An 11,353-nucleotide genomic window follows, 5' to 3' on the forward strand; every position below is an offset into this window, starting at 1 on the left:
ACCCAAGGCCCAGGATCTTCTTTCTTCACCAGAAGATGCCGTGAGAGGTTAAGAAAACAGAGGATGTTTAAGAGCCTTCTTGCTATTCCCAACACTACGGTTTGTCCATACCAGCCTTAATCTAGAACGTGCTGCTTAATAGTTATTACTCTTGTATGGTACCATCCATAATGGCTAATCAATGCATCGCAATCTTGTATCTATGGGTGCTTTAATTTATTAACATATTGTTTGTTGCTTGCACAAAGAAGAAAAATACCTACGCGAGCATATCTAAATGGGTATCAACTGCATGCCTAATGAAACTTGCAAGCTTTGTGGGCTCTTCAAGGAAATTATAGGCCTTATTTGAATCTTTGGGGAGGGTAGTGGGGGTGGTGGGTAGTTAGGAGTGGGTTGGGAAGGGCTGTCAATGATGAAGATGGGATAACCTCTTCTTGGCATCAGAATTGTAGGTGGTATAGGGGGGTGGGATTTGATGAATGTGGGATAAGGTGGGGTGGAGGGTGTGATTGATCCCTCCATATTCTATTAACTTTGCTTGAAGTTTTATAAATTTTAAACGAGTAATGAGATGGTGGGATTTGTGCTGCAAATAGGGAGAGGACGACAGAGAAGAGAAGGCATGTTAATCATGTAAAGAATTTATTTGTACTTGACAGAACATTATTTTTTATGCTATCCATCCAAATAAAAATAAGTCAAAAGTAAGCGTGTTAAATGCAAATTTTCCATTTTAAATTGCAAATATTTGTGGGGCAAGAGTCTGAACACAGTTGTAGCCATATATTTTATATATATATATATATATATATATATATATATCCTACATACACCTAAAACAGAGAGACCTAAACCTAAAATTGATCACCATGGATGAAAAACAGAAGGTATCAATCTTAGTAGTTCCATTCCCAGCCCAAGGCCACCTCAACCAACTCCTCCACTTCTCCCTCCTCCTCTCCTCCCGTGGCTTCCCGGTCCACTACGCCACCTCTCCCACCCACGTCCTCCAAGCCAAGTCTCGCCTCCAAGGTTGGAACCCTTCCTCTCTCCATGCCATCCACTTCCACACCCTCCCCATCCCTCCATTTCCCACTCCACCACCAGACCACAACTCCACCATCAAATTTCCATCCCATCTCCAGCCTGCCTTTGAAGCCTTCCTGCACATCAGAGCCCCTCTTTCCTCTCTGTTACAAACTCTATCCTCTGCTTCAACTCGACTCGTAATAGTCCATGACTCACTTTCTTCGTTCGCGGGCAAAGAAGCTGAGTCACTTCCAAATACCGAGTCGTACAACTTCCAGTGCCTCTCCGCCTTATACGGACTCACTTTTCGACAAATAAGCGAATCCACTGCAAAGCTTTTACGAGCGCATGACTTGGTTCTCCCCTCCGAAGATGGCTGCATCACTGAGGAGTTCTCCGACTTCGTGATTCGCAACTACTACGACAATAACGAAAGGGAGTCCGGCACGATTATGAACACATGCAAGAAGTTGGAAGGCGAATTCCTCGAATTGCGACGCCAAGAGCTGGATTATATAGGCAAGAAGTTATTCGCGATCGGCCCGATAAATCCAGTCGTGATACGAGGAGGTGGTCATAAACACGAGTGCTTGGACTGGCTCGACAAGCAACCGGATGGGTCCGTTCTCTATCTCTCCTTCGGAAGCACGACGACCCCCTCGGAGGACCAGGTCGAGCAGTTGGCGATCGGAATAGTTCAAAGCCGACAGCGATTTATCTGGGTTTTGAGAAGCGCGGATAGAGGCAATATATTCGCGGAGGAGGGAAAGGAGACGGGCTATAAGTTGCCTGCTGGCTTCGATAAGGAAGTGGAAGGGAGAGGAATAGTTATTCGAGATTGGGCTCCACAGTTGGATATCTTAGCTCACAAATCCACCGGCTTATTCATGAGTCACTGTGGGTGGAATTCTTGCATGGAAAGTCTTAGCATGGGAGTGCCAATTGCTGCATGGCCAGTGCATTCCGACCAGCCTGTGAATGCATTGTTTGTGACCAAGTATCTGAAGGTTGGTGTCATGGTCGGAGAGTGGGATAGAAGAGAGGAAATAGTTGCGGCAAAGGATATAGAGGAAGCCATTAATAAGGTTTTGGTTTATGATGAAGGGAAGGAGATTAAGCAAAGAGCTCGAGATTTAGGTGAAGCTGTGAGAGGAGAAGTAATGGATGGTGGGTCTTCTCGTGCTGAGTTGGATTTATTTATTGATCATATTACAAGGTGATAACTGTATCGATGGTTGGTATTAGTATGCATGTTTCAAGACTATTATGCAAAATAATGCCATAATCTCAATGATTGAGTCTTGTCGAGCCCAACAAATTTCGAGTTGATATGATTGGTCTATATTAATATATGCAACTTGGAATTAATCTTTTGGGTTAATTGCAATTTGCTCATAGAATTGCTTTACTTCTCTCTATGTTTTCTATCACTAAACAATCTTCTACTAATTACTAATATAGAATCATTAAGTTTTATCCGAATTAATAGTGCTAGTTAAAAAATGGTTGGTGGGCTGTATTTTACCCTTTCTCAACTTTTATGGACTAAATTAACCTCTTTCATCACACATCAATTAATAAATAAATTAAAATCCATACATAATCAAATATAAAAAATATATATATCTTTTTTTCTTTGGATATATTATATCTGCTCGCGAACCAAACCTTCAATAATAAATGCAAACTACCAAACACTGACATGTGATGAACGAAGGAAATAAATGTGATCTTCTCCAAATGCTATATTGAAATTATTTAAGAACGAAGGAGAAGGAGTTGGCGGTTGGCATTAAAAGTTTTAAATACTTTGTTTACAGTGTCTTTCGTTTCACATTATTAATAAATTAAGTGGTTAAGTATACAAAACGAAGGATTAAGTAAAATTTCTCTTCTTTTTTTCACCTTCTCTTCCTCTCTCTCTCTCTCTCTCTCTCTCTCTCTCTCTCTCTCCTCTCACTTAGCCGCAGCACTCCTCTCCAATTTCCGCTGAGAATTTATCAGATAATTGTCAATAAGTTTGCAATGTGATTTTAAGAGAAAAGAACAAAAAAAGATACAGAAAAAAGAAGGCTTTTCGTGCGAAGCGAAAATGGACTGCTGGAGTGGCTTGAGAAGAATCATTACTCTATCTTTTATGTGCCATTAAGGCTCAATATAATGTTCTGGGAGTTGTGCTATTGTTTTATGCCAAGTATTGGCTCGTTCAAAGTTATTTGTACATTTCTTTTATTTGTGTATTAGATTTGTAGTCATACGGTTAAAATTAATAATACCTTAGCTAATTGCAAAGCTAATTGCTGTTGCTTGAAATAAGAAAATTGGTCGGCTCCACAATTTATATTCTTTTCTATTACATTAACTTCACATTTATAATAATAATTTGATATTTTGAGTTGGCAATATTGTCACCACCGATGCACTTTCAACAAAAGAATGGGACCTGTCACCCGTTGTGGCTATTTTGTAATTTGATATTTTTCTTATAATTTTTTTTATTTAATATTTTAATATTATTTTGATTAATAAATATTAATTAGATTATTAAAATACCCAACCGTCCTCTCTCTCCCTCTCTACGCTCCACCATTTTTTTTTTATTTCTCGAGCCAAATTCTCGTGACGTTGCTATCTTCTTCTTCCTCTTTTTCAGAGTTTGATGAAAAAGACGGAGCGAGCAGAACCTCTCCACAAACTCTTTGTTGGGCATAATGAGATGGTAAGAATAATGAAAAGATGAGAGAGAAAAAAAATAGATATGAATAATTTATGTATATTATAACCTGATATTTCTTTTAGCACCGTCCAAATTAGCCTAGTGTGTTAAATAAAAATTATTGAAAATAAACAATGGTCGTTACAAAATTCTTCAAATATATGATTTGTAAAATAGATTGAGATAGATACTAAGAATTGAAAGTGTGCTTTGTTCGGTAATCATCCACACCTATACAACAGTCCATTGTTTGTGTGCGTGTGTTTTTTTCACCAATCAATTTCTAACGATACAAATTCAACAACAGTCCAAATATATTTAACTCAAAAGATAAATAGATTCCACCTTAAACCCTTCCCAAAAATAGGTCATACATAATGGAGTCAAGCAATACATGTATAAATAATATTATGGTGGAAAATCCACCTATATCAAACCTAAATCTATGGGAGAATTTGAATCTATGCCCTCTCGCATGTCACGGGGCTGATAGAATCTAATCATTGAGGTAGACAAAAGCTAGACTAGTGTCAACCTTAATTTTCAAGTTAATTAAGCATGCCATTATTTAGAACATAGTTATTATATATTATCGCGAAGAAGGTATAGACAGCATGGTGCCCTAATCACTTAAATAGTGTGCAACTCTAATGGCATAATTAACATCTTGTGATATGAGCAATAAACGATTCCAATGCAGTATTAGAAACCCCACCATCCGATACTGCTGCTCTCACAGCTTCACCTAAAGCGTTAACCCGTTGCTTAATCTCCTTCCCTTCGTCATATACCATGATCTTATTAATGGCCTCTACTATGTCCTTTGCCATAACTAATTCTTCTCTTCTATCCCACTCTCGAACCATAACACCAACCTTCAGATACTTAGTCACAAGCAATGCATTCACGGGCTGGTCCGAATGCATTGGCCATGCGGCAATTGGCACTCCCATGCTAAGACTCTCCAAGCAAGAATTCCACCCACAGTGACTCATGAATAAGCCAGTGGATTTGTGAGCTAAGATATCCAACTGTGGGGCCCAATCTCGAATAACTATTCCTCTCCCTTCCACTTCCTTCTCGAAGCCAGGAGGCAACTTAGAACTCGTCTCCTTTGCCTCCTCCGCGAATATATTGCCTCTATCCGCGCTTCTCAAGACCCAGATAAATCGTTGTCGGCTTTGGACTAGTCCGATCGCCAACTGTTCGACCTCGTTCTCAGAGAGCATCGTCGTGCTTCCGAAGGAGAGATAGAGAACGGAACCTTCCGGTTGCTTGTCGAGCCAATACAAGCACTTGTGTCTATGACCACCTTCGGGAATCGCGATAGGATTTACTGGGCCGATCGCGAATATCTTCTTGCCAACAAAATCCGGCTCATGGAGTAGCAATTCGAGGAATTCTCCTTCCAACTTCATGCATGTGTTTATAATCGTGCCGGACTCAGTTTTTTTATTGCCGTAGTAGCTGCGATTCACGAATTCCACGGCCTCCTCAGTCCGGGCGCTATCTCGTGCAGGGAGAACCAAGTCATGGGCTCGTAAAAGCTCTGCAAAGGATTCGCTTACTTGCGGAAAAGTGAGTCGGTAGAAGGCGGCGAGGCATTGGAAAGTGTACGACTCAGCATTTGGTAATGACTCAGCTTCTTTGCCAGCGAACGAAGAAAGTGGGTCATGGACTATTACGAGTCGAGTTGAAGCAGAGGATAGAGTTTGTAACAGAGAGGAAAGAGGAGCTCTGATGTTTATGAATGCTTTAAAGGCAGGAAAGAGATGTGATGGGAATTTGATGGTGGAGTTTTGGTCCGGTGGTGGATTGGGAAATGGAGGGATAGGGAAGGAGTGGAAGTGGATGGAGTGGAGAGAGGAAGGGTTCCAACCTTGGAGGCGAGACTTGGCTTGGAGGACGTGGGTGGGAGTAGCTGCGTAGTGGACGGGGAAGCCACGGGAGGAGAGGAGGAGGGAGAAGTGGAGGAGTTGGTTGAGGTGGCCTTGGGCTGGGAATGGAACTACCAAGATAGACACCTTCTGTTTTTCCTCCATGCTGATCAATGTTTGGTCTCTCCTCTGTTTTAGGTGAAGGATATATATATAGAGAGAGAGAGAGAGAGAGGGAGAGAGAGAGAGAGAGTTGACTTGACTGGAGCAGGAGAAGCCAGTTTTGACTGGAACTACAGAGGCAACTAGGAAGCGGGTGGGCTACAGTCAAGGTTGCCGGAAATGTTCTGTAGCCAGGTAGTGTGTTTATTGGGTTTTAGATGAGTTCAAACTTATTAACTTGGAGGGTAGTTAAGCTCCATGAAGGGATGATGTAAGTGCTTAACTCATGTAGGTATTAGTTGGCTCAACTTTCAATTCTACAAAAGAAATTATTTAGAATTTTCACTCAGTTTTGTTTTTCATTGGTGTTAATTTATAGATTCTCCTTCCGATTTATACAGTAGTGGAAATCAGCAACATTTATGTGGACGTAACTTGCATTGGATATGAACCGTTTAAATTTTGCTGTCTCTGGATTCTTTTTCGTCGTGTTTTACTTTTCTATACTTATTCCTGATAAGAACTGGGCGATGTCTAATCCACTACCATTCTAACAAAACTTTAATTCCTCAGTACCAATGATATAATTATCCCTATCCGATAGAATATCTCTTTGTTATTATAAATTTTTTTTAAAAATTTAAAACCTCTAAGATTATTGTAATCTTTTGATCATTTTTACTGCACGCTTTTGGTTTAGTTACCTATGTGACACACGATCACATTTGGTTTCTTTGTTAATTCTTCATAATTGGCAAGAAAAACTGGGGAGGAGGACTTATTTTACACGGCACGTCTGGGTGTGAATGAATGTGGAGAAACCATACTTGACTGGAATCTAAGCTACATGAGTTAAGCACATACATCATCCCTTCATGTAGCTTAGCTAGCCACAAGTTAGTAACTTAGTTAAGTTTGTTTTCGAATCATCTAAAACCCAATAAAAAGACCGCAAATACCCGAAAGCAGCATTTTTTTGCAACCGGGACTGCAGGCGATCCACTCCCGAGTTGGCTCTGCTCCCTCTCTCTCTCTCTCTCTCTCTCTCTCTCTCTAAATATATATTATATATCCTTCACCTAAAACAGAGAGACCAAAACCTAAAATTGATCACCATGGAGGAAAGACAGAAGGTATCAATCTTAGTAGTTCCATTCCCAGCCCAAGGCCACCTCAACCAACTCCTCCATTTCTCCCTCCTCCTCTCCTCCCGTGGCCTTCCCGTTCATTACGCCGCTACTCCCACCCATGTACTCCAAGCCAAGTCTCGCGTCCAAGGTTGGAATCCTTCTTCTCTCCACTCCATCCACTTCCACTCCCTCCCTATCCCTCCATTTCCCAATCCAGCACCAGACCACAACTCCACCATCAAATTCCCATCACATCTCCTTCCCGCGTATGAAGCATTCGTGAACATCAGAGCTCCTCTTTCCTCTCTTTTACAAACTCTATCCTCTACTTCGACTCGACTCGTAATAGTCCATGACCCACTTTCTTCGTTCGCTGGCAAAGAAGCTGAGTCATTTCCAAATGCCGAGTCGTACACTTACCAGTGCATCGCCTCCTTGTACCGACTCACTTTTCCGCAAGTAAGCGAGTCCACTGCGAATCTTCTACGAGCCCATGACTTGGTTCTCCCTACCCAAGATGGCTGCATCACTGAGGAGGTCTTGGACTTTGTGAATCGCCAATTACCTTTCAAGAATAAAACAGAGTCCGGTATCATTATAAACAGCTGCAGGAATCTGGAAGGCGAATTCCTCGAATTGCTACCCCATGAACCAGATTATATAGGCAAGAAGATATTCACGATCGGCCCGATAAATCCAGTTGCCACTCAAGAAGGTGGTCATAAACATGAGTGCTTGGATTGGCTCAACAAGCAGCCAGAGGCTTCCGTTCTCTATATCTCCTACGGAAGCGCGACAGCGCTCTCTGACGGCCAGGTCGAACAGTTGGCGATCGGAATAGTTCAAAGCCGACAGCGATTTATCTGGGTCTTGAGAAGCGCGGATAGAGGCAATATATTCGCGGAAAAGGCGAAGGAGCCGGGTTATAAGTTGCCTGCTGGCTTCGATAAGGAAGTGGAAGGGAGAGGAATAGTTATTCGAGATTGGGCTCCACAGTTGGATATCTTAGCTCACAAATCCACTGGCTTATTCATGAGTCACTGTGGGTGGAATTCTTGCATGGAAAGTCTTAGCATGGGAGTGCCAATTGCTGCATGGCCAATGCATTCAGACCAGCCTGTGAATTCATTGCTTGTGACCAAGTATCTGAAGGTTGGTGTCATGGTTAGAGAGTGGGATAGAAGAGAGGAAATAGTTGCGGCAAAGGATATAGAGGAAGCCATTAATAAGGTCTTGGTTTATGAGGAAGGGAAGGAGATTAAGCAAAGAGCTAAAGATTTAGGTGAAGCTGTGAGGGGAGAAGTAATGGATGGTGGGTCTTCTCGTGCTGAGTTGGATTTATTTATTGATCATGTTACAAGGTGAGAAGAATTGTATGGATGATTGCGCTAGTATGCTTGTCCTCTCACTGGCTGGCTCGAAGATAAAGTAGGAAATCTAACGGATAAATGATGCCTTGATGTAACGACAATTTATCCTCTTTTTCTCTATTACCTTATCTTTACTTTAATTTATAATGATCACGAGAAGAAAATCAATCTATTATTACATCTTTCATATGTTGTTGCTTTTGCAAACTCTTATTGCACACACGTAGAATAATATCTGAAGCTACACAATTTGTATTTTTTACGTGCCCTTAAGACTCGATATAATGTTCTTCTTGTTGCACTAACCTATATCTTCATTTTTATTGTCTATCAGACTATATTATTTAGTTAAAATGAATAATATAGCCTGGTGGCTGTTGCTAAAAAAAACTGATTGATTCGATTATTTATCTTCTTTTTCATTACCTCGTCTTCACATTTATAATAACAAAGAGATATTCTATCGGATAGGGATAATTATATCATTGGTACTAAGGAATTAAAGTTTTGTTAGAATGGTAGTGGATTAGACATCGCCCAGTTCTTATCAGGAATAAGTATAGAAAAGTAAAACACGACGAAAAAGAATCCAGTGACAATCATATACAAGAGACAAAAAATTTTAAATGGTTCATATCCAATGCAAGTTACGTCCACATAAATATTGCTGATTTCTACTACTGTATAAATCGGAAGAAGAATCTATAAACTAACACCAATGAGAAACAAAACTGAGTGAAAATTCTAAATAATTTCTTTTGTAGAATTGAAGGTCTCAACTAGTACCTACATGAGTTAAGCACTTACATCATCCCTTCATGGAGCTTAACTACCCTCCAAGTTAATAAGTTTGAACTCATCTAAAAACCCAATAAACATACTACCTGGCTACAGAAAATTTCCTGCAACCTTGACTGTAGCCCACCCGCTTCCTAGTTGCCTCTGTAGTTCCAGTCAAAACTGGCTTCTCCTGCTCCAGTCAAGTCAACTCTCTCTCTCTCTCTCTCTCTCTCTCTCTCTCTCTCTCTCTCTCTCTCTCTCTCTCTCTCTCTCTCTCTCTATATATATATATATATATATATCCTTCACCTAAAACAGAGGAGAGACCAAACATTGATCAGCATGGAGGAAAAACAGAAGGTGTCTATCTTGGTAGTTCCATTCCCAGCCCAAGGCCACCTCAACCAACTCCTCCACTTCTCCCTCCTTCTCTCCTCCCGTAGCTTCCCCGTCCATTACGCCGCTAGTGCTACCCACGTCCTCCAAGCCAAGTCTCGCGTCCAAGGTTGGAACCCTTCCTCTCTCCACTCCATCCACTTCCACTCCCTCCCCATCCCTCCATTTCCCACTCCACCACCAGACCACAACTCCACCATCAAATTCCCATCCCATCTCCTTCCTGCCTGTGAAGCATTCATGAACATCAGATCTCCTCTATCCTCTCTGTTACAAACTCTATCCTCTGCTTCAAGTCGACTCGTAATAATCCATGACTCACTTTCTTCGTTCGCTGGCAAAGAAGCTGAGTCACTTCCAAATACCGAGTCGTACAACTTCCAGTGCCTCTCCACCTTATACGGACTCACTTTTCGACAAATAAGCGAATCCACTGCAAAGCTTTTACGAGCCCATGACTTGGTTCTCCCCTCCGAAGATGGCTGCATCACTGAGGAGTTCTTGGACTTCGCGGATCGCAACAGCCACGACAATAACGAAAGGGAGTCCGGCATGATTATGAACACATGCAAGAAGTTGGAAGGCGAATTCCTCGAATTGCGACGCCAAGAGCTGGATTATATAGGCAAGAAGTTATTCGCGATCGGCCCGATAAATCCAGTCGTGATACGAGGAGGTGGTCATAGACACGAGTGCTTGGACTGGCTCGACAAGCAACCGGATGGGTCCGTTCTCTATCTCTCCTTCGGAAGCACGACGACCCCCTCGGAGGACCAGGTCGAGCAGTTGGCGATCGGAATAGTTCAAAGCCGACAGCGATTTATCTGGGTTTTGAGAAGCGCGGATAGAGGCAATATATTCGCGGAGGAGGCAAAGGAGACGGGTTATAAGTTGCCTGCTGGCTTCGATAAGGAAGTGGAAGGGAGAGGAATAGTTATTCGAGATTGGGCTCCACAGTTGGATATCTTAGCTCACAAATCCACCGGCTTATTCATGAGTCACTGTGGGTGGAATTCTTGCATGGAAAGTCTTAGCATGGGAGTGCCAATTGCTGCATGGCCAGTGCATTCAGACCAGCCTGTGAATGCATTGTTTGTGACCAAATATCTGAAGGTTGGTGTTATGGTCAGAGAGTGGGATAGAAGAGAGGAAATAGTTGCGGCAAAGGATATAGAGGAAGCCATTAATAAGGTCTTGGTTTATGATGAAGGGAAGGAGATTAAGGAAAGAGCTAGAGATTTAGGTGAAGCTGTGAGAGGAGAAGTAATGGATGGTGGGTCTTCTCGTGCTGAGTTGGATTTATTTATTGATCATATTACAAGGTGATAAGAATTGTACGGATGATTGCGATAGTATGTTTATCCTCTTACTGGCTGACTCGAAGACAAAGTAAGTATTCTGACGGATAAATGATGCCTTGGTGTAACGACAATTTATCCTCTTTTTCTCTATTACTTATCTTTATATTAATTCATAATGATCACGAGAAGCAAATCAATCTATTATTACATCTTTCATATGTTGTTTGCTTTTGCAAACTCTTATCGCACACACGTAGAGTAATATCTAAAGCTACACAATTTGTATTATTTATTAGCCTACTACTACCATGCATGAGGAATTGTAGCAAAACTAGTCGGGAGGAAATTAACAGTCTGCACCTTCGCCATTTGCATTTCTTCTCTATAACTCCGAACACCATTAAACAAGACAACGTTGAGTCCGGAAGCACGACATCTTTGTCTCTTGGCTTCGAGGTCGATTTGGAATCATTTATATCTCATATCACACTACGATTATTATTTAGAATGACGTGTGAATTGCATTATAAGTGATTAGGGAAAACTATATACTTGATGCCCATTTCTTGTACTATAGCGATCATGAAAG

General features: G+C 41.5%; 4 protein-coding genes across 4 annotated transcripts; 3 read left to right on the forward strand and 1 right to left on the reverse strand.

Annotated features, from left to right (window-relative positions):
- The first annotated feature begins 828 nt into the window (after positions 1-828).
- On the forward strand, positions 829-2,326 carry LOC140793355 (cis-zeatin O-glucosyltransferase 1-like). The gene has a single exon (XM_073144787.1). The coding sequence runs from the start codon at positions 873-875 to the stop codon at positions 2,250-2,252; it is 1,380 nt and encodes a 459-aa protein (XP_073000888.1). The 5' UTR covers positions 829-872; the 3' UTR covers positions 2,253-2,326.
- Positions 2,327-4,407: 2,081 nt separating this feature from the next.
- LOC140794379 (zeatin O-glucosyltransferase-like) lies at positions 4,408-4,977 on the reverse strand. The gene has a single exon (XM_073146391.1). It carries the CDS (start codon positions 4,975-4,977, stop codon positions 4,408-4,410), a length of 570 nt encoding a protein of 189 aa, XP_073002492.1.
- Positions 4,978-6,872: 1,895 nt separating this feature from the next.
- LOC140793939 (cis-zeatin O-glucosyltransferase 1-like) lies at positions 6,873-8,467 on the forward strand. Its single transcript, XM_073145722.1, has one exon. It carries the CDS (start codon positions 6,903-6,905, stop codon positions 8,280-8,282), a length of 1,380 nt encoding a protein of 459 aa, XP_073001823.1. The 5' UTR covers positions 6,873-6,902; the 3' UTR covers positions 8,283-8,467.
- A 942-nt stretch (positions 8,468-9,409) lies between these two features.
- LOC140794380 (putative cis-zeatin O-glucosyltransferase) lies at positions 9,410-10,789 on the forward strand. Its single transcript, XM_073146392.1, has one exon. The coding sequence runs from the start codon at positions 9,410-9,412 to the stop codon at positions 10,787-10,789; it is 1,380 nt and encodes a 459-aa protein (XP_073002493.1).
- Positions 10,790-11,353: the final 564 nt, after the last annotated feature.

This window comes from Typha latifolia, chromosome 8 (assembly GCF_019914945.1).
Source record: "Typha latifolia isolate L0001 chromosome 8, TyphaL0001v2, whole genome shotgun sequence".
NCBI classification, from domain to species: domain Eukaryota; kingdom Viridiplantae; phylum Streptophyta; class Magnoliopsida; order Poales; family Typhaceae; genus Typha; species Typha latifolia.